The following is a 24101-nucleotide window of genomic DNA, read 5'->3' on the forward strand; positions in this document are numbered from 1 at the left end:
AACTGTGCTTTTTATCTCCTGGAATGGGGAAGAGACTACTGTACTAGCACACAGTGCTGTGTTACCAGACTAGTTTGTACATAACGTGTTGAACCAGTAGGAGCATATTCCTATCCTGAGAAATGTTTGTGGTGTGCATGTAAGTGTACTATATAAATCTCAGTGTAAGAGCTGATGATGTATGTGTGCTTTTTCAGACAGTACAAGTATTTGACTGATTGCACTTGCAAGGATAATTATTCCCTTGAGAGCAGAATTCTTAAAACAAGAGCTATTTTCTGGAGTTGTATGTTAGTGGAACTAAAGGCTGCTTCAATCTGTAGGCATTTTTTAACTGTTTTGTCAAAGTGGCCTTGGGATAGAGTTTTTATGCTCGGACTTTGGTTAGAAAGCTTCTCATTCATCTCGTATCCTGTTATCTGTTAATAATTTTTCTCATATATTTTTCTTTGGCATACAGTCCTCTAACTGCAAAAAACCCACAATTGAACACTTTAGGCAGTACCTTGATCTGCACACCAACAAGAAAGATAATGAAATCATTTCACTTGTAACTATTTGAAGGAAAAAGATCATATTACTGAAAGTCCATCTGAAAGTAACTCTTCAGAGAGTTTCATGAGAGGCAATATTCCTGTAGAGAGGTGCTATTACAGGTGTAGGAGGCAATGCAGAAAAAGCTCAGAGAGTTGGTATAAGAATTATTTGTGTCCTTTTAGACAGTACATTTAGACAATACATTGCCACTTAATATCCAGCTATTGATTAAGAAAGAGCGGACACATTCCATTGTGCGTGAGAAGAGGGTTAAATTAAAAGATGTTCTTGCCCTTGGCTTTGGTTGTAGGGGGAAGTGAGGTAACACTCAATAAGATACTTAGCATTTTGTAAAATGACATAGGTGAGATTAGAGATTTTATTTTTCTCAATGTTTTTTAGCTCATTTACTCATCATTTTTCCTGCTATAAAAATTAGTCATTGTCTGAGAAATATTTTTCTGATGATGCTATCTTTATTGTTAAACTTTTCTGATAATAGGAATAATAATCTTGTTATTAAAATGCTGGACTAGCTGTGAAAAATTCTTTTTTGTAAGACTTTTTTTAACCCTTAGTAACTTACGTTCTTACTCAAAAAAGTAGCATTTCTGTAAAGAATGCACAACAGAAGTTTTATTTGAAAATGTCAACAAAGAAGAATATTTGCTGCAGTTATAAATGCCACTTAGATATGAAAATGCTCTTTTAAACACTATTAAGGCTCCTTTAATATATCAGTGATAGCATCTCAATTATCACACACCACTTCTAAAACACACTGAAAGTTATCTTATTCCTTGCTTGTTCTATTGTCATAGTGAGGTCCCAGCCAAAATGAAGGGCCCTATTGTGGCCACAGTGTATGGACAAATAGTAAGAGAACACTGAAAGGCTGCAATCTAAACAGGCAGGGCAGACAAAGAGCATATTATCCTGATTTTAGAGATGGGATACTGAGGCACAGAAAAATCTAATCAGAGTCATGCAAGAATGTTGTTTGGGAGCCAGGAATTAAGCCAGCTCTCTCCTTCAGTCCAGTTGTACTGCCTTAAACCAGAGTTGCTCTTCTGCAGAAGATAATACAGCTTTGCAGGCTGTCCTGTGAGTGCCAGTTGTGTCTTGCTGAGTGTTTATGAAGGAAACACCAGTTGTAGGATTAAAGTCTTGTTTCATGGCAGTCTGCACAGAAGAAAAAGTGAAAGGTTTTTTCAGCCATAGGATTTTTCTCCTGAGAACTGTTTTACTACATAGACAACATCTTTTTGTTAGTGTGCATTGGCAAGAAAATAAAAGAAGAAAACCTGCGATCCTTATAGTGTTTCATTACTAGCACTCCAAATTATGGAATTATTAAAAGTATTTCAAATTCATTGTATTTAAATGATTACTGTCTTTTTGCTGAACATTCAGTAGTCCCTAATATGTCTATTAGTAGTCCCTAATACGATGTATTCAGTGTTTCCTTACATTAAAAAAAGATAAAAGAAAATATCAGTAAATATCAGAGAAGTTATTTTTCTTTCAAACTTTATTTTTCAGATCACTAATATTTGATCACTTAATATAAGATTATTGAAGCTATGGTTTTAGCAAATGGGGAAAAATAAGGAAAAACCACATTAGTACTCATCCTGACCCACTGTAAAGATGATGTGTAGCCTAGAGGTACTGTTGTTTAGTTTACAGATGAGTTATTAATTTATTTTGGTTCTTAGTATTTATTTTGACTTGCACAATGGAAAGCTTCAAGTCTTTACACTAAGTCCATGTTGAAACCGTGCTGTTTTGAAATCAGGTAGTAGCATACCTACCTCATAGTAAATACTTATGGATTATAGTGAACCCTTAGGATTATTGTGGTGTGGAGGGAGGACCCTTGTTGGTTGACAAAGAAAGAATAATTGACATTAGTTTATGCTATCTTCTCACTTCTTCATCCAGGAAGGCATGTAAGAACCAAATAAATTTCTCGGGTCACTCTGGCTGTTCCTCAGCCATTCTAATAACCTCACAAGAGCTCATTTTGTTCTTTGAGGTAGTCAGCTAACAGTTGTCAACTAAATTTGAACATTAAAAAATATCTGCAAGATTTGGTTTGGAGTAGAGGAGGATCTGCATTTTCTCCATTTCTCTGCATTTTCTTTTTAAAAGTCTTAATTGGTGAAATAAGGAGGAAATGTCTTGTGTACATAGAACAGGTTCTTGGAATAGATGTTGCTGGTGGTCCTGCTGCAGTAGTGCATGCCACTCTCCTGTGTGAGACCAAGTATTTTTAACTTTGTCAGGTTGTCCTAACAGGCTTGGAAAACTAGTCTTCAAAGTCTTCTGTATACAAAGTCAGGAGGGGGCTGATAACAGTTGTAGCTCTCCCCTAGTTTCATGTCATGCCAGTAAGATTGTACTTGGTGAATATCTTATGTTACTACTAAGCTGAAGTTAAGCATGTGTCAACCTTTTTAAACATTCTCCACCTTTCTTACTTAGCAAACTAAGGTTTACTGCTCATGCTAAGTGTAGCACCAAACAGGATCAAACTAAGTGCTGACCAAGAAGCTCAGGAAGATCAGTCTTGTAACAAAAGGAACAGGGAAGCCTTTTACTGCCAAGATGTGAAGAGAAGCAGCAGATTACTATGCAGGGTGCAAGTGTTAGCAGTGTTCTTCTAACTAAATCTGTCTTCAGAGAGCAAGATTCAGGCAGATCCAGGTGTGCTGGTAACCATCAATAACCTGCAGTAATACAGGCTGTGTAACAAACAACAATATCTTGTATAATGACAACTTCCTGAAAAAACAGTTGTTCTCTGTTACCACAAAGTAGGTATGTTTTCCCATCTCTCAAGCAGAGCTGTCTCCTTCAAATTCTGCAGGTTTTAGTTTGAAGGACTGGAAAAACCTTTTTTCCAATCCCTTATTCGCTTTGTTGACTGTATTGGTGTCAGTCTTGGCAGTCTTGAAAATCACCTATGCTTGAGTGGATAGTACAGGTGTAGAAGTATGAAGTAGACAGTCTTCATCACAGATGAAAGGGAAGAAGTTTCCCTTTAGCATTCTGGACCAGACTCTTGGTGCCAGACTATCAGAAAGTTAGATCTATGGTAGGACTGTTTGAATGGCCTGTCTTTCCAGCAAAAAATTCCCTAATTGTTACCCATACTGTGTTTTGACATTTGGGTCTGGACAGACTAATATAATGGAATTTTCAGGACACTAATGACTTGCAGAAGTCCAGTATGCTTTTCTGAAACCCATTTATGTCTCAGGCTCCAACAAGGGCTGCTCCCTCCACAAATGAAGGACAGTACCACCAAACTATTGCCCTGCAGCAATCATCAGCTGTTCTGATGCCAAAGGTGAAAGTTGAGAAGGGGTCCCAGGTACACTCTGCATACCCTGTGTACTTCTGTAGCTTGGAAATACTGTGGAAAAAATTCAAAGATTACATATATCAACCAGCATTTGATATCTCCAGATCTTTACCTTACTGCTTCTGCAGGACCAGTACATTCATGATGTTTCCTTGCCTCTTTAGTTTATTTGGCTGTGTGTCAGAAAGCTTAACCATCTTCAGGAAAGTCAAAAGCTGAAACGCTGTGTATTTCTGTGAGTTACTGTAGTTAACTCACAGATGACATCTCTTCCTGTGTCAAGGTGTGTTTTCCTGGCAGAGAAGCTCTCAGAGTCTACCTGCTGCAGAAAGTGTGGATGTGGTACAACCCTCTAACTGTTGCTAAAGGTCAAACGTCTAATTCTGGAGAGCCATGCATCAATCTGAGCTGAAATTTAGTGCCATCATCCATGAAGGGTACTACTTGTGCTGACAAATCTCATTTGCAGCGAGACTTCTCTTGATACATGTTTGAGGATGAAAGGATTGTTCTGTTGCTATATAGTGGTTTGTGGAGACTCTCTAGTCAAGGTGCATGACATTCACTTTGAATTATGAGGTAAATGAAGCTGATTTCCAGCCATTCATTCCCTTATGTCTTCCTGTGGGAAGTTGAGAAATCAGGAGTCTGATAATCTTACTGCACAGTCTCTAACCTTTGTATGCACACCTGTGTGCAACCATGCTCACTCTCCAAGGTTTTTGATAGTGATATGTATGAGATCTGAGAGAAATCCACTATTTCTGCAGGATTAGAAAGTGTCCTCATCAGATTTTTGCCACACTGTCCATATTCAGGAGTTTAGGGAAGTTTTGCTAATATGTTCTACACAGCAGATGTCACCTCTGCTTCTGGTTATGGGGTGCATAGTCTGGATCTTTATAAATAATGTGTCTTTTTTCCTTGCCCCCAGTAATTTAATTTTTGCAGCCATTTAACACCACTGTTGCTGTCTTGAAGATTTCCAGACATAAGCAAGATGAAATTTGTAGCTGAAGGTGATATCTTTAGTTAGACTAACTGTAGCTGGTAGGGAAAATAGAGACATTTGGGGGCACACATCTCCTTAAAGCCCAAAAGCCAGATTTTACTGTTAACCTGTTGGTCTATTTAAAGACACTGTCTACATTTACATGACTCTTCTAGCTTGCTTTTGAACACATGAAAAGCCTATTTCTTCCTTGTATTTTGCTCACCTAGATTTTTGAGGCATGTTTTGTATCTGATTTGTGGAGGATTCATTTTGGGATTTTTTTTCTTTTGTTTCTGTCTTTGGATCCCTTAATATGTTTAACCCTTAATATTTTACAACATAACAGGATTTTTTTCTGGGTATTGACTTTGTACAGTTTTACAACAGTAGACTTTGTAAGTTGTTGCTCTAGTTCCTAGAATATGTTGTTAGATGTAAAAAGAGAGGCAACTCAAAATTTCATGAGAAGGAAGCTACATGGTGCAATCTAATAATTAAAGAAACACATAAGACTGGTTAACAATTGTGTAGACAATAGTTTGATGTTGCAGGAATTGTTACAATTGCCTTGTGTTCATGTTACAATTACACTTACCTACTGAAAACTAAATACTATGTAATGGAATGATGCCTGTTTCAATTACAAACATGGGGCTTATTTCCTGTCACCCTGCTAAACTCTATTTTGTCTTGCTTTGGAGCCTTGTTCCTTTCTCCAAATTCTTCCATGTGGACTTGCAAGAGAAGGGCCAGTGCAGGGCATTATGAAGTTGGGGAATGGTCTGTCTTTGCTCTAGCAGGTCCTCTTCAGGGCCATCCCCTGTCACTCCAGCCCTGGGATGCAGTGTCTAAATGCAAATGTTCATTAAAATTCATTAATATATTTTAGCAACTTTAATGTTTGGATTTGCCCTTAGTTTAAACAGATGATAGATAAAAAGGCAAAAAGAAAGTTATTAACCAAATTTCCCATAACCATCCAAGCAGACCTCAGTGGTCTATAACCTCCTCTCTTATATGTGCACTGGTTTCTCAGTACCTGCACCCTTCATGTCTGAAATGGGAAGGCTCTTTACTTGAAGGACAGGCAGGAAAACCAGTGTGTTCAGAAACTGAAAAGGTAAAAATTACCCTGTCTGATTACATTGCACAAAATAATTGAAAAGTTAAATTGCATGATGGGAATCTGGTTTTAGAGATTAGTTCAGTAATCTGAAGTGTTAGAAACCTAAAGAATTCTGTGAAAGGAGATGATAAGCTTGTGGTGGTTGGACCCTAGGTGGAGGCAAGTAACCACCAAAGCTGTTATATCACTTCCCTCCTCAGCTGAGGGAGAGAAAATATAACAAAAGTTTCATGAGTTGAGGTAAGTACAGGGAGAGATCAGTCACCAATTACTGTCACGGTCAAAACAGAGTTGACTTAGGGAAATTAGTTGAATTTATTACCAGTCGAAATAAGAGCAGGATAGTGAGAAGTAAAGCAAATCCTAAAAACACCTTTCCCTCACCCTTCCCTACTTCCCAGGCTTAACTTTATTCCCAGTTCTCTACCTTCTCCCTGCCCACCCAGGGAATGGGTGTTATGGTCAGTTCTTCACATGTTTCTGCTGCTACTTGTTCCTCAGGTAGGGGAGTCCTTCCCTTGCTCCAGTGTGGGGTCCCTCCCACAGGAGATAGTCCTCCAGGAACCTCTCCAACATGAGTCCTTCCCACAGGCTACACTCCTTCACTGCTCCAGTGTGGGTCCCCTTCCATGGTGTGCAGTCCTTCAAGAACAGGATGTTCTAGTGTGGGTCCCCTATGGTGTCACAAGTTATGCCGGCAAACCTGCTCTGGTGTGGGCTCTTCTTTCCATGGGTACACAGGTCCTGCTAGGAGCCTGCTCCAGTGTGGGTTTCCCAGAGGGTCACAACCTTCTTTTGGGCATCCACCTGCTCCAGCATGGGGTCCTCCACGGGCTGCAGGTGGAGCTCTGGACCACTGTGGACCTCCATGGTGAGGCAGACTGTCCCCTTGCAGCCCATGGTCTTCAACACGTGCTGCAGGGGAATCTCAGCTCCAGTGCCTGGAGCACCTCCTCCCCTCCTTCTTCACTGACCTTCGTGTCTGCAGGGTTGTTTCTCTCACACATTTTCTCACCTCTGTTCTCTGGCCACAGTTACTTCTGTGCAGTGGGTTTTTATTTTTCCTTCTTAAATATCTTATTACAAAGGCATTACTACCACTGCTGGTGGGCTCAGCCTTGGCCCCTGGCGGGTCTGTCTTGGAACCAGCTGGCATTAGCTCTGTTGGACACTGTGATAGCATCTGGCAGCTTCTCAGAGAAGCCACCTCTGTAGCCCCACCCTCCACCACCTCTGCTACCAAAACCTTGCCACACAAACCCATTACAATGCTTCTGAATGTTTTTATATGTCACAAATTAATGAATGTGTTTACTGCTATCTTTAACTGAGAGGCAAGTAGCCTTAGTTTTACAAGACTTTTCTTTGAGCCAAGTGTCTTCCTTTAATATTGCAAAGATACCTCTGTGACAGATTTCAGTGTAAGCTAGAGATGCATGGCTACTCCACAGTGGTTTTAACTGGTCTTGGTCCTGTTAGTCCTCCTGCTGTCCAGTTCTGGGCTCTGCATTTCCTTCTCCTCACACCAGTGATAGCATTTATCAGGTTCTGCAGGGGAGCAGCTTATGGAATTAAATGGTCTGAAAACATTTTCCTGTTTTGTTCTGTCCTTCTTTGTATTGCTTTGCTCCTGATTTAGAGTTGTCTTGAACTTGAGTCCTTGTATAATCAGTTAATTGATGGTAAAAGCACAAGGGAGGGATAGGAATATGAAGCTTGGAGTCCAAAAGGACTGTACTGATGGATAACTTTGATCAGTTTAAATTCTAAATTGTGTACAGAAAGTGAAATAAAGACTCCATAAGCAGATGAACTATCTTGTGCCTACTCCAGGAGCTAAAGGACCATGTGCCTCCATAAAGGAAGTTTTAAGAAAGTTTTCCAAGGAGAAAAAACTTACATGAGCTACTGTCTTATCCTCTAGATTCCTTAAAGAAGTGGAAAGCTGAGATTTCTTGGTGTCACAGGTATGCAGCATACTTTCTGACCTGTGAGTTTGGGGTTTTCTCTTCCAGTATTCTTGTGATACGTTAATCTGATAGCCCAGGCAATTCTGGTCCTATATTGTATAATTACTTTAGACTGGGATGGCAAGTAGCCTATATAAATTACATAAAAGTCTTCAGAAATGTAGGAGAAAGGCTGTCACATTTTCACACAGTGATTTCTTTTTTCTTTTGTATTGATCTGTAGTGTCTTATGCAGAATAGTAAAGTCAATGTTGTGTAGCTTACTTTATTAATCCCTTCCCAACACAGGTTGTTACAAAAGATATGCCAGTATGGTTAATTCGCAATATTTGTTTAGATCACTAGTTCCCAATTATGAACTTTTTGGGTTTTCTTTTTTTTGTGGGTCTTTGGGAATGGAAGGCACCACTTACATCTTCAGTATGGTTTCAAAATGCCTAGATAAGGCAGTGTAGTACAAAGTTTTTCTGTGTCATTGGGGGTAGTATTTATTGTATAAACTATAATTAATGAACTATTCCCAGCATTCTCTAGGACTGCCAGTATCCTTATGATTGCTCTAATCTGGGAGGCAGCATACCATTCGACCATACAGGACTGATTTAAAGGTATCATGACCTTCACTCCTTACCACACTGACACTTAAGTCTATTTGCTGCTTTTTCTGTTTTTTTTTTCTTTGTCACTGTCATGTTTCATTTATTATTGCTGTTACTGAAAATGCCAGTATTTGTTGTCTTCTCATTGATTTTTCTTCTCACTTGACTTTTTAGCATGTAGAATCTTTCAATTCCTTGCATAAACATCCAAAGGACATCAGTCAGTACTTAGGACAGTTCTGTTTGGTCTTATGTTAGTTGTGTCGTGCATATTTTAATTTTTATTTTTTCCTCAATTTCATGATTACTTTAGCCATTACCTGCATTTTTCCATCAAAAAGAAATGAGTTTGAGCATTACTTTGTGGTTCTGACCCTGAAGGTAGCCACAATCTGAACAGGGTCTGGGAGTAAATGACATCCAGCAATCTCTTTCCACCTAAATTATTCTGTGATTGATTGCAACTGTGACTCTGACATTTTCAGGAGTAAAATGCAATTTATATTGGCTAACTAATTACTGAAGCAACTTACTGGTTTCTGCATAAGAAAGGAAAACTAAAGGAAAACTGCACTCAGGGGACAATAAGCTGATGTTAAGTGGAAAGAGTATGACATTCATTTTTATGATAAGACTAACCTCTCTATGCAAGTGTGCTTAACTGCTGTCTGAGTAATACCTGAAGATGTCTTTTTATTGTTACAGTTTCAAGTTTCAATTCACCATTCAAATTACTTAGTTTTTTAAGTAATCTAATGCACTGAAAGGTTTTGTAGATTCCTCCAGTTTTTGAATGATACACGGATTTGTCACTTCTGTGGAACAAGAGGGAAATATTGGGTACATTTCTAGACATCAAGTTTAAAAATCTGTAGCTCCAGGAGCTGGAGGAACCACACAGATTTTTTTTTTTGTCCATTACCATTTTTGCCATTGCCTTTTTCTTTTTTCTTTTTCACCTTCTCTGTTAGTTTTTAACCAATATGTCTTGAATAGTCTTTGGCTCCCTGCTCCTCCCTCCTCATCTCTCTCCTGGCACATAAACATCACTAATATTTTTCCAAGCAGGCTTTCTGCGTATATTTAGTGGAGAAACAGATATATAAGTGAATGTTTAAAGTGTGTATAATTTATAGCAAAAGATGATAATTAAAAACTTGATTTGCCATGCAATGTTGTGAGGTCTTACTGTTTGACAACCTTAATTCCGCAGTGGAAGAATGTTTTAGATTATTTCTAACTTGTGTTTTATTATACAGTGGGATGTAAATGATTAGATAATAATAGAGGAGGAACTTCATATAAGTCACCTGCCTTTGATTGTTACTAAAAATAATTCTTTTCTGTGTGTTATTGGAGAAGATAAAAAGTCATATCTGACACCTGCATTTTTGTGTTTGTGCCACAATTTGCAGAAGCAACATTTTCTATTGTTTCTATGGTCTGTGTGGTTTTGATGCACATTTCACCAAGCTGATGTCTTACAAAACTATGTCATATGGCTACAGCTGTCTTTTTATTTGCAAATGTTAGTAATATAAAAACTACAAGGAGAAGTTGTATTTATTTTTTAAGCGCCATAGCAAAGTATACACAAAATAATATTTTGTTTAAGATTTTAATCTAGGAAAGTAATATTTCCAACAGTCGGCATTCACTGTCTCAGATTTCCACCTATCTTGCATATTTTTCATATGGTTTGGTATCCTATTAGTTCAACAGCTCATCTTCAAGCAGGGCTTTTGTTGTCGTATGGTATCAGCTGACACGACTGGGCAAAAGATTTCATTCTGAGGGGATGACGATTCAGTGCTGTGAGGAGTGGGATATGTGTAGATAGCACTTCTGAAGAGTGTGTGGGTACTGAAGAACAAGTTATCAATTCTTTCTTGCTGTCAGGAGCCTACTTGAATGTATTGGAAGTATCTTCCAGTAAAATGAGGTAACTGTGAGGGGGGCTCTGGACTGCTTTTACCCAGCGAAAGGGCTGGGCAGCCCTTTCTGTCTCAGACTTGTGTCTATCTGTATTTACACATAGGGAACAAAGAGGTCACAGGCTCAGGGAGAGCTCACCATGCCAGTGTGGGATGAGTCATGCCATCCATGGTCACTATGTTTCACTTTTAGGGGGGAATGCAGCTTTTGGTAGAAAATAAATACTCTTTGCAGTTACTTTTCTGTCCCTCCTGTTCTCTTTGTACTTTGGAAACTATTTCAGTATTATTTGATAGTCACTCACCTTATTCACTGATTATAGCCTATCTTCTTTAGTGATCTTTTTCCATGAAGTCTTTCCTGAGCTAGCTTTAGACACAAGTTTTCGTTCCCCAAAATTAGTCCTTCCTCAAAAGCTTATCACCATTGCTTCTGCCTAAGCAGGCAGGGAGGTGTGATTGTAGCCTTTAGAAGATAATTTTTTGTTTGGAGAGGCCATTGTCTTTTTTGCTGCACACAGGAGGTGTAAATTGTCAAATGACTGTAAACTGATCTAAGAATGATATCAGCATCCAGAATAATCCTTCAGTCCTGGTCACTTTGAGTAGGACATGGGAGCATTGAACTATTCTTATTTAAAACAGAAAAACGTGTATAAAAACATATATAGTTGTTTATATTTTCTACTTTCTTTTTAATTTCAAACATTCCTTGCTTTATTCATTGTAAATTCTCTGATCTGGATTGCTTTAGTAATATTATTACATCCAATAAAGTGTATCCCCAGTTGGAATTTGTACTGAGACAATATTAATACTTCATGCAATTCCAATTAAAAAGTAATTTATATATACGCTGTGTGTGCTTACAAATCATGAGTTTAATCATGAAAACAGGCTTGTGCCAATCTTGTTAACATCGATGAACTAGGAGAGGTAGTTGAATCTTTTTGGGCTTGATGAATTTTCCTCTGTTAAAAACCCCTGCATAGTGAGATTTTTAAGGAATCTTAAAAATCTAAAAGTTAGTGTTTAGTTTAAGCTTTTACCTGTTCTGATTCAATAATAACAGTATATTTGTGTGCTGTGATTCTTATTTCCAACCCATGAACTTGTGTCCTTGAGATTCATGGATTATTTTAAGTGGATTTTTGAGAGGGGGTTAATAACTTCAGTTCATATCAGAAAACTCCCATTTACAGTAGATGTTTGCATCTCCACTGAGCTCTTTCTGGGCAGCTGCAAAATGAGAAAACTTCCACAGTGCTGTTTCAGGATGTCCCTTACTCTATGTCTGTGCATCCTTTTGATGCTGTGTTTCTCACAACAGCATTTTGATGTGTTCTTCTAGACATCAGTGCATATCAACCTCTGCCGCCGCAGTATGATAAAAGCTCAGATTTTATCCAGTGCTCTTTTCCCTTTGGGTGCAGTGGTGTTTGCCAGGGTTGTGGAGCAAGCTCACAGATACCAGGAGATTTCCTTCACTGCTCTGTCGTCTTGGTGGTGCCTGGTGAAAACACAGATGGTTCTGTGATCCTCTGAACTAACCTGATTCCTTATTCCACCTATGTACTTTAATAGATTTCTCCAGTATTAATACCTTATGTTTTTTTAAGTTATTCCCTGCAGACAGACTTCATAAAAACTCAGACAGACCCAGCCAGACGTTAGATGCCTCAGAGCTAGGCATATTTTAAAGGCTGGGATACAGAGCTGTGAAGGTTAAATGAACCTAAGGAATTCCAATTGGAAAAAAATAGTGACTTTTGTGTTTGCAAAGGGCAGAGTCTGTATGTTTTCATAAGAAGATTGTCACTGGACTATTCAAACAACAGGGGAAAAAAAGTATTTTAAGTTGTTGAGATGTTTTAACCATTTTTTAAATATTTCATAATTGTAATTAAATGCATGTTTTTGAGCTGAGACTTTTTGTCCAATCATATCCAGAAGAAATACTCCTTTCTGTGGAGTTCGCAGTGCTATTAGTGGAAATCTGTAGGTTCCGATCAAAACTATTCAGCTAAGAATTGCCAGTGTAAAGTGATTTTTAAGATCACTGACTTATCACATTAAAACAAGAAATAAACAGGCAAGTTGTAGTGCCTGCATAGTTTTGTTTATTTGTTCTATCAGTAAGGAGGATTTGAATTAATCTAATTTTGCAATTTTAGCTTCATTAGTACTTACACTACACCAAAGGAGTTTACACCTCACCACTGGTGTTCTTTTAAATTTAAGCTGAATGTGTTGACTGCATTCATCTGGCTGTGCTGTATTTAAAGGCTTGGTTAGTTCAAGACCAGCACTGCAAAGGGGTCATGACTGGTTAACCTTTGAACTGGATTTCATAGCCTGATATGAGCAGTAACAGAGAGAAGGTTTTGGTTTTCAGGGGATAAAGGAACGATTCATATCATATTGTACTGTGAAATACCTGCAGGTTGGTGGGGCTGGTTTGTGCCCAAGAGTGCTTGAATGAGCCTCTTTGGATCTGCTTGTGGTACTGCCTGAATTACCGTGAGAGGGATGTCTCTTCCTCTGGGTTTCCAGGGACTGAAGACACTTTTCACTTCATCCTGCGAACAACTGCCATCATGAGCAGTGATGTTACCTACAGTGGTACAGGCCATGGCAGAATTGCTTATAAAAATAGCTCTAGGGCCAAAATGATTGCTTTGGTTAAGAACTAATGAAATAAGGTACCTGCTTGACTCAGTTTTTGAAAGGAATCACTGTTTTTTAGAAATACACGATGTACTGGAGAAGCAGGATTTAGTTGTTGATATTCATCAATCACAGCTGCTGTTGTACATGTTTGTCTTTACAGAGGGTCTTCTCATTTTTCCTCATGTTTAAAAGGCGGCAGGTTGATGTTTCAATCTGAGTTGGAAGCTGCATTTACAAGTCCTGTAATAGATTTCAAATGCTGCTGAATAACACTGGAATGCAATTTTACAACATCTTTAAATAAAGATGTCACTGCCCTGTCTTGAGAGGTAGTGTGATCTGTGGGGCCGATATTTGTCATGGGGTTAGTAATGCAGCAACACCTTCATTAACAACACTGCACATGGTGACATGATCCCACTGAAGTGCATAAAAGTGACTGGAGTTTCCGCCCTCTAAGCCAAGCTGTGGTGGATGAGTATGTGTGCTTGTTCTTAAGTTATAGCAATGCAGAGTGAAACAGGTTACCTCACTTGTAATGTTAGAGCTCTGAGGCCTTCAATTAGTAGTTAAAGCCCATTTTACTGTTTGTAATGGCTTAAGAATGCATGTATTGCACTCTGTGTTTCGGCTGAGAGGGACAAGTGCCTGTCATTGTCTGACTGAACCCATCTTTGGATTTCATGAAATTCCTCATACCATCACCCGAGAAATACCTCATTAACCAACTTTGTCTCTTCCCGGAGTATTTGTTGGGGACAAACAACAGGGCATTGGAACTAGAGAAGGGCATTTGCACAGAATCAGAAATTTCATGTCATGTTATGAACTTCCTGACTGTATTTTAAGCTGTAGGATCCTTGACCTTGATTACTATAACTAGCTTTTAAGCAGGAGCCTTTCTCTAGCAATTTGTGGTCAAGCTTGGAATATTGTAACATGGAGCATAACTTATGCAACTTGTTTCCTAAAAGGATCTTTAGGTAGAGATTTTTAAAAACATACTGCTTTACTGTTTGAGCAGTTGACCAATACAGAAATGCTTATTCCACTTCTTGGCAGTGACTGTTAAGACAAAGGTGTTGCAGCCTGTGTTCTGACTCAGACTGAGGGATGAGACTGCAGCATTAGTACAGGACCTTGAGACCCAGAAGAGGGGAAAAAAATCTCTTTAAGATTCTTTAGTAAGAAGCTCTTATGGAGCAATGTATAAATTTGCTTTGTATAAATTAATATAACAGTAGTGGCCCTACAGTATTTTCAATTTTTTTCTTAATATATATTTAAAGCACAATTTCTAATTCTTGTATATATTTTTAACTTTCCCACAGATATGCACTTATTTGGCCATTATCCAGCTCATGATGATTTCTATCTTGTAGTGTGCAATATCTGCAATCAGGTAGTCAAGCCACAGGTTTTCCAGTCACACTGCGGTAAGTGCATGTTTTCTTTCCTGAATTACAGTGCCAAACTGGCTTATGGGTCTCTTAAGAATCATTGCATATGATCATGACAGAGGCATTGCAGATAGACTTTTCTGGTTATCTTGTGTTCTTTCCACAGAAAATACCAGCAATGCCTTCAAACAAGCGTATTTCCTGTAGAGGAAGTTAAATTAGTTGTTCTAGAAGCTGAGCTTTTCACATTGAACTTGTTATACTAAATTAACCTATTACAACAAATAAATCCTGTTAGTTAGATACTAGCTAGGCTAAAACTATTATGACCTAACATTGGATTGTCTTTTATCAAAGCTGCAAAGTGAGGTCTGTGATACTGACCTACATTAACTAGAAGTTGGATGTTATGGATTGTTTTCTGATGGGATTTATCCATAGCTACATATAGGGTTTATTTTTATATTTATCATAGGGTTTAGTTTTTTTACGTAATTGGCATTTTGAGTCACGTTTCTTAAATTAATATTTTTCAAGAGAATCTTGAGAAGCAGCAGAAATATGCAGATGTTTATTTCTGAATTAGTATGACAACAGTGAGATGACAATTTTGATGTTGAGTATTTGCAAACAAAATTACTCCAGTTAGAAATTTTTGGTATTGATTAACAAACTACTTTCAATTATTTCTGAAAAACTTCATCCCAAAGTCTGGTTTATTTATTACTTATCCCATGGTTTATTTGTCATTTGTTCAGTGATTTGTTTCTGTGGTGATTTTTTTTGTTGCTTTATTATTTTTTAAAGGATTGCAAAATGTGACTGGAATAGCTAGCTTTGCATGAGGTTTAATCAAATTTAGTTTAATCAAAATAATTTGAAGGTGATTGCATAATAATGAAAGGCAGCTAATACTGAGGATGGAATCAATTAAATACATTAAGGAAAAAAAAGCCCAGCGCGATTTTCCTTGCCTGCATATAAGAAGTAAACTTCACAAATCATATGCCCCTCTCTGTCTTCTTGACAGCAAAGCAACTCAGTAAGGGGAAAATGTAAGTGGGATGGACAGAAAAGAAGTTTATTTACTTTTAAAGATGTATTACCAAAATACTTCCTTGCGTTTGTATGGATGCACTGCTGACAACCAACCAGGAGCAGCTGCATTCATGCTGTGAGGCAGTTGTATGACTCGCCACCAGCTTTGACCTAGATTGAAATAATTGTGGAAAAATGGTAATAGTGAAATATCCAGTGAATAAGAAAAGATCTAAAAGTATTATTATAGGGTGAGAAGGGCTTATTAATTTAATGCTGGGGGCAGGTGTTGATTTTACTGTTTCAAGACGCCATCCTGCTGTTTTTACTTTATTTTTCAAAATTTTGTTCTTACCCATGGTCTTATGGTTCTTTTTTGCCCAGCTTATGATTCTTTCAGTGACGGAAAAGCTGCTCTGGATGTGGTCATAGGTAGAGAGGGTACCATAAACATTGAACTGTGCATCAGTAAATGATGTGCTGCAGAACAGAAGAACCCGTGTAACACCTTGCTGTTGCCTTCCGTAGTTGTGCTCTTTCCTGGACATGGCCTGGTTTGGGGAACAGTATGAAAGTTGGTCCTATTTTCATGTAGTAGGCATATGGAACGATGTTACCTCTAGATGAGAGTAAATTGCTCCATGTTAGAAAGGACTTTCTGAGCTCTTCGTAAGTAACGAGTTGTCATCCATGTTAGTGTATTGCCTGTAAACTGCAAAGATCCTGTGAGTTATTGTCTTTTTTTCTTTTTCTCTTTTCTCCATTACTCCATTATTTATACAATTCCTTTTACTTCATCTTCATTATAGCAATCTTGTTACACTGGATGATTGAATGTTTAGTTCTGAATTGCTTGTCTTAAGAGCCTAAGGTCAATAAAGACTTGAAAAAAAAAATAGACTCTATTAAAAAAAAAAAAAAGGAAAATACTGAAAATAATTGACCAAAGGTGTTACCTCTTGAAGATTGTACTTAATCTAGTCAGACTTGTTTCAGGAAAGATGTACAGGAATATTGCTGAAATGCCTGTGAAAGAGCTTTAAATATATAGATAAATTATTTTGTTTTAAAGAAAAAACAGTAAAGGTGATGTACTAAGATCATATAAAAGAAGTTTTAGAAGATAGAAGGTTTCTTGGAGGTCTTGAGAATTACTGTGAAATAACTAATAGTTTATTTTCAAAAAATTAATCTGTTAAAGGTACTACCTGTTGTATATGTGAAATGCATCTACTAACATATAGTTGTTTTCATGAGAAATAAGATCTAAAGAAGAGCTACACGTAGATGTTATTAATTGATCTGTAGTTGCATTGTCTGATTAGAAAATTATAAAAAATCTATTAGAAAATATATCAATCATGAGCTGCTTGTGGCTGAATAGTCTCTCACTGTATATGTTATGATATCAACAGTCCATTGAGAAAGGTCTGGAGAAATCTTCGTTTGAGACATTGATTCTGGCTGCACAGGGCTCTTCTGTGAAGCAGGAATATTTAATTTTCTCTTTTATTTAGACTATTATCACCTTTGAACACAATCAATTTGGTGGATCAGATTTTCTTTAACGAGTTAGAGCATGCAGCAGTATATCTGTAAATTCAGGGATGCTGAGCATGTCTGTCAGTAGGCTTTGAGGTGTTTAGACTGTCATATTTACCATGAAGTGCATTATTATAAATGTCTTGAATTGCAGCTTCAAAGTTGTAACACGGGCAATGGAATGAGAAAGCATTAGAAGCCACTACTGGTTTTTTGGCTCTTGTAGGCTGTGTCATGGGGAGTCTTTATTGCTACTGACAAGGTCTTGTAGAGATCTATCCCAGAATTTCCCACAAAGTGTGGTTTGTTGCTAATATCCCTGGTAAGATCCTGTCCATATTCTCAGTAAGGAATTAGATCCATGCCAGACACATGCTTTATGTTTTTAGGTTCCCTGCATTGTAACTCGAAGGTCTTGGCTTTGGAGCAGCATTGGAATGCTTAGTTTAGCAAACGTTTTTGTAACACTTCTCTTGAGCCGTTGCTGGCATTTGCCTTTCTCTGGAGTGTAAGACCCACTGTTTCATTTACCCTGATTTCAGACATGTGGCAACCATCCTTGGCTCTGGGAAGTTGTGAAGATTATAGAGGCAGATGTTATTTAACTTTTAAGGGTTTGATTCCTGGGATATCAAGCAGAAAATGAGAAAAATCTGGTTGCAGTTCAGGCTATTTTTATTGGGAGGCAATACATCATACAACCTTAGACAGTAGAAATCAGGAAGGTAAAAGTAGAGATCTGGCTAATTAGAAGCCTGGCTTGCTGGACTTGAGAATATATGTAGTGAATGCAATGTAAAGCTCAGTGTTGCAAGGTAGTATATGTGTTCTAGCCCCTAAGTCAGAGAAATACTGAATTATTTTTAAGAGCAGTTTCACATTCTTGTATCTGTGGGATAAACATTTATATCCGTTTGTAAGGATTAAACCATTCATGTACATATGACATAAGCCCACTTGAAATAGTCTTGCTGTTATAGGCTACTGGATAAACCATGTATATCAAATAATTTCTTGAGGTCATTCAGTATTATTGTGCACTTAGAAAGTAGTATAACATAATGTCATCAACAATAGCACTGAAATATTGTTGTTTGCCTTTGAAGCTCTTTTCTTTTAGTAACCTCTTGCTGTGGTTCAATATCTTAGATTTATTTTTTTTTAATGTGCAAACATGTAGTTGTATTTATTCCTCCACAAAGTAGTTTGAAATGAGAAGTCAGTCTGGTTATGCAGCTTGCAGCATTTTTAAGTATATTTAACATGTCAGGAATTTTAGTTTTGATTTTTAACAAATTTTAATTTGTTCCCAAGTGCCAACCTCAGTGAAGATACAGAGCACTTCTTGGGGCACCAAAATATGGTACCGTAGTACAATACTCAAGTACAATAATGTTCTTCCTGTTTGTTTAGGATTTTTTCTCCAACACATCTGTTTTCTACAGATTTTTTGGTTGGCAGCCAATACTGAGCTCTGTCCATAGGACTTCTGCTAGCTCTGTGTCATCGTTAAATACTTGTTAAGGTGGCACCTGTACGATCTTCCAAGAAACATTTCCATTTTCCTTTGGCTGCAGAAAGAGTAAAGTTTCATATTCTTCTGTTGCATTGTTCTTTACTAGACCGAAGAGCATCAGGTACAGTTCTGGTTATTTTTATTAATGTTTTGTACAGTAATAGTCTTGTTAACTTTGGTCTTTCCCTGTTAAAAGGAAAACCTCTCATAAAAGGTAGTTCTGTCATAGTGAAGATCAAGCAGTGCACATACAGAAAGCTTGTCAGAACATCTTGGCTTTTACTTTTAATGTGAGGAAATAAATTAATAAAGGGAAAGTGTTAAAAATAAAGAATAAAGTTGGGGGAAGAGGTGAATTAGCCAACCTAAATAATGCAGCTTGATTAAATGGCAGTATAACCATCAAAGCAAGTTTCCAAATGTGCTCTGGAACAATTTCCAAAACTGTGGATGGTATTTTAATGAACTGAATAGTTAAGATCCCCATTTGATGAAGTTGTAGCATACAGAGGAAACCAGTTCTGCTTCGTCAAGGAGAAATGACCATGAAGACCTCTTCTTTTGCTAATTTCGTTTTTGGAGGCTCATTGTTATCTATCCTGCCTGTCTCTGAGGTTCTCTTAACAGGCTTCTAATTAATAAATTTTTATTCCTTAAAAAAAAAAAGAAAAAAACCCCTGCACTTGATTTTCATTAGTTCTGAGTTATAAATCCTTGGGTTGGCATCTTCATGTCCTCATGAAAGTTGCAAAAAGATATTTCCTTTTTATCCTTCTGTTTGGCTGTATAAGTGTCATTTAAAAGAAAAACAAACTAGAAAGTAATGCAGTACTGAAGAATATAAATAAATTATTTTCCATATCATAATTATTTTCCTAAGAGAGGTTATATATTTTGAATTACTCAGACTAACTATTTTACATTGTGCCAGTTGTGCGTTACAATTTGATGAACCATGATTAAAGACAAGAAGGCTGAGCTTACAGTGTGAATAAAAATTATTTGCTTTTTTTAAAACTAGCTGGAACATTACTAGTTGGCATCTTTTTTGCATAAGGATTTTGATACAGGTATTACTGTCACATTTAACAGATTCTCAGTATTTATATTTTCAATTATTCAGTGCCTTGATTTTTATTAAATACAGATGTTTGGGGTTTTGCAGTTGTTAATATTTTACCCACTGCATTGTACCTTTTATCAGGGGGAGCACTCTTGTGCCCTTCAAGGACAATGACATTTTAAGTGATTCTCATTCTGTTACTGTGATTTTCTCTTTTCATAGCCTTGTCAAACCTTGTTACACGATATCACTATTGATTAAATAACTTTCTGCTTGTCACATGGCTGTGTTTAGCTGCGTAAAATAATTAAAATAATAAAAATTGGTCTCATTCCTCTGGCTTTTTGTTCAAAACAGAAACAGTAGCAGCTAGACTTACAAGAATCCCAGTTTTCTTTTTCTTTTGGTAGGAGTGGGGACAGAAGGAATTGAATGTTTTGTGTACTTTATATGCCCATTTCTATTTAGGTGACTGCCTAGGATACGCTGATTTTTGTCTGCAACTTTCATTTCCATTGCTTTAAATTGGAAACTACTAGTTTCCAAAAAAGAATTCAGTAGCTTTACAATCTTTCTATCAGAAATCTTGTTCTCAAGACAAAAGCACAGCCAGTGGCATAAACCTGTCTCCTGTCAGCAATGAAAATCTGAGCTGTAGTTCCTGCGGTGGTACATGTGGGTCTGTCATGTCCGTGTCAGTGCAAGATTTCCAAGCCCAGCATAATGGCAGACACTGAAACTGGGCTCACAAGCCATCTTTTGTGCCATTCCCATAGAAGTTAGATAGTACATCCCTGCATGGACCATCCAGCTTGAGTCAATATTACCCTTGAAGAGGCAAAACTAAACCAGCAGTCCTTTGAATTCGTCTTTTTCCCTACATATTCTTGGACTGATGTAGATTTTGTTAGCAGTTCTTGAGCCTCTGAATAGATGCAAAAATGCAAATTCTGTCTTTGTTTACTCTGTTACTTTGTTTATATCCTAACTGCTGATAGAGTCTGGCCAGATTCAGAAAAGCATTTAGATCAATAAAATAATCAATTGACATTTTAATACTTGATTCAAATGAGGCAAATAAAGAAAAATTCTTCATAGCTGCTTGTATGCATGAGAGTGTTGGTCACCTCATATTGTCTGTGCTTATTCAGGACTGCAAACAGTCCTAAGCCTTTTTATATTTTCAGTGAAAGATAGATTGACATGGGTATGTTCATTCAAGAAAAAAACCAACAAAATCCTACTTCTCTGTATTTACTTGTCCAGGAAGCAAGATATTTGGATTTAGTAGCCTTACCACCTAGGAGCTATTCTCTCACCTTCCACCTCCTAAGAGATGAAAATCTCCTAACCACCAGGCACACCATAACCCAGGCTAAAGCAAGACAGCACATGCTTTTTGCATCAGAGATGTACCAGACAAAATAAACCTGAATGTAGAGTAACACCCAGGTCCAAGGGATGAACTGTGATGGGACTGAAAAATGTGCATCTGATGTTAAAAGCCACATCTTATGTTTTCACATTGCAGGTTGCTGAGACCTGCTCAAGGCTGGAGGGAGCTTGTTGTGCTTTCTTTTTCAGTCTAGCATGTGAATTAAAAATGGAGCTGTGTTCAGACCTGCTGACCCGATTTCTTAGAAGCAAGTAGCACAACATTCGATAGGGTTGGCTTTTTTATATATTTTCTACTATCGTCCCATTGCTTAAATGGCTTTCTTCTTTGTTGTTACTAATTCATCATCAGTGACAGAACCTAAAACAGGGAAGCAGATGTAGAAAGAGGTATGATATATAGAGTTACAAGGTCAACGAGTAGTCTAAGTAGGAAGCTGCCTACTTGGCCCTAGGTTGATCTGTCAATAATTGAAAATTTCTTCATTCAAAAGATTCTTTGAATGAGAAAGCAGAAACTCTTGGGAGAGTTGAGTCTGAAAGGATTGTGCCTTTGAGAGGAGTAACTATTCTGCAGGAGAAGATGTTCAGCAGTGAACAGAATGCCACAGGTGTGCAGTTGCTATTCAGCACAGTAACCTACTCACCCTCCCCCTATTTCTGGGCCCATGTATGAAATTGAAGTCTGGAAGTGAAACATCAATTAATTGTCTTTTCCCTGATGTTTTCTTTTAAGTTCTTTACAGTGCCTTGACTGTGCTGTAATTTTACAATGCTGATCTTAAATAAATCCACATAGGAAGGAGACTGAAAGAGTAATAATGGCACTGGGCTTTTCAGTGCACTTGGAAGTCTTATTGTTCTAGTTTATACAAAATTCCTATCATTATAAATTAGCTTATCTCTTTCCACATCGTGTATTCATTGATAGTATTTGATTAGTGAACCCTTTTGTATTTTTTTTACTTAATATGAATCGTGGTAAACAATGCAGTACATACATAACTAGGGGTTGTTGTCCTGGCAGTGATGGGTAATACATATCACATGTAATTTCTTTCAGTCAAGATTTTAATAGAGTTGTAGTTTTAAATAGTAACCAATAAGGATTTCTTTTAAGGAGTGTCCATTAATAGAACTCAGCTGTTGAAGGTTGACTGTAGCATTAGGCTTAAGTTTAATCTCATACATACTATAATTTCCAGGGCTGTTTAGTGCATCAGTCTTCCAGCTGCTTCAGTGGTGGAGGGATGGGGGTTGTGATAGTGGGAGAGAAAAGTGTAGTGGAAATTTTATGTCAGAATCTGTAAAAACCTGACAAAATTAAAATTAGGAGTATTTGGCTTGAAGTGTTCCATAGCATGTATTTGAGTAAGGTGGATGCCTTCCATCTTAGAGAAGGAATGTTTTTAAAAATAATTTTAAAAGAAGACTTCATGGTGCTATTCCTAGATAAAGTCCAAAATAGAATTAAGAGCTTTTTGAAGTCACTCTTTGTAAGTGTTTTAATGAGTAAAAGATAAGCAAGACCAAATCTCATCTCTTATATCAAATTGTGATGCACTCTCAAGAAAGAAAATTGGAAGGGGAATCTGAATTTGCCAAAGACCCAAATAACAAGTCATTGTTTCTTCACTGTATTCAAAAGTATAGGAGTGCTAAGAGCAAGTCTCCTCTCTGTGTTATCTCCTTGTACTTTGTGCATGTGATTAGGCAAGGAAAATGTGGTGGGGTTTTTGAGTGTGGGGTGTGGGGTTTTTTGGTAATAGTGTTTCACTTTGCATTTGTTACAGAGGGTAATTAGCATTTGGATTAGCCACTGCCAAATATTGTAAGTTCCATTTCAAATCTGTAGAAGTCATGTCTGCATATAACCCTACCTAGTGATCATGACTTTTAGTAGTTGTCTAAATATTTTGGGTTTAGTTAGTTTTCTGACTGTTGCAATTTCTACTGGGTTATTGTTTAGCATTTTCTTGCAAAACATATCACAAGTTTATGAAGTTCTGACTGGCCTTGTATTGAAACTTTTACTATGAGCTGGCTCATAAAGTTGATTCTTGTCCATTGACTATTGGCTTTTCCTCACGGAAACAGCAGCACCTTTTTTTGGGTGTTGTCTTCTCTGGGAGCTGAACATCTCCTGTGCCAGGAGTTGTGGTTGCTGAGCCTGCAAGTGAGGTGGCAGGTGGGGCTGGAGGTGCAACTCATCCTGGGCGTCCAGGGCTTCCTTCAGAGCTGGGGAACCGGGCCTGGGAGGACATTGGATGACCCCAGAATATGGCTCTGGCACTCCCAGCTGCCTGGTTGTGTTCACTGGTGAGTGGAAAGAAAACTGAATGGCAGTTTGTTAAGTTCCAGAAGTACTGCTTGCGAGAGGCCGAAATACTTCTTTCCAACAGCGTTTCCATTGCCTTTTCTAACATCTACAGGCCACTTGAGGTGCAGTGGGGAATACAAAAGTCCATTGGCATGCAAGTAGATGACAGAGTAGTCATAATTCCTCTTCCTTAGATGTGCAATGGAAAGCAATTAAATTAAATATTGGGCTCTAGTTCAAGAGCTTTATTTTTTTCAAGTTGGAAATAGTTACATTAAATGCCTTTTATGAAGAAATAATTTTTATTTGCTGTTTAAAAAACCCCTTATTTTTAGTAGAGGGAAATCTCATCTGTGATAATCTAGCTAGTACAAGCCTTGCAAATCTACTTTTCCCACAGTTTTCAGTAGTAATATTTATCCTAGATTTCGTATACCTTTTTAATCTTTTAAATATTTCTTCTTGTTTACTTTAATATGATTTTTTTTCATCTAGTGTGCAAGCATGTTTGTCACAACTTCGTGTTTAAAATCTATCAAGTTCTGTTTATTTCATTTTAATAGTAGTACATAACCTCTTGGTACCTGACAAGTGCAAAATCTATTCTAAATATTTTATTTGTGGGCA

The 24101-nt window shown here is 37.5% G+C and overlaps 1 protein-coding gene across 2 annotated transcripts in view; it reads left to right on the forward strand.

Moving 5' to 3' along the window:
* Positions 1–24101, forward strand: part of ATXN7L1 (ataxin 7 like 1) — a 115350-nt gene that overhangs the window by 25168 nt on the left and 66081 nt on the right. For both annotated transcript variants that reach the window (XM_018068048.2, XM_008921288.3), the window contains exon 2: positions 14532–14636. In XM_018068048.2, the coding sequence (XP_017923537.1) occupies positions 14532–14636 (105 nt within the window). The remainder of the gene's footprint in view (positions 1–14531; positions 14637–24101) is intronic.

The sequence above is a fragment of the Manacus vitellinus genome, unplaced genomic scaffold (genome assembly GCF_001715985.3).
Source record: "Manacus vitellinus isolate BGI_N305 unplaced genomic scaffold, ASM171598v3 scaffold_13_pilon, whole genome shotgun sequence".
Taxonomy (NCBI): Eukaryota; Metazoa; Chordata; class Aves; order Passeriformes; family Pipridae; genus Manacus; species Manacus vitellinus.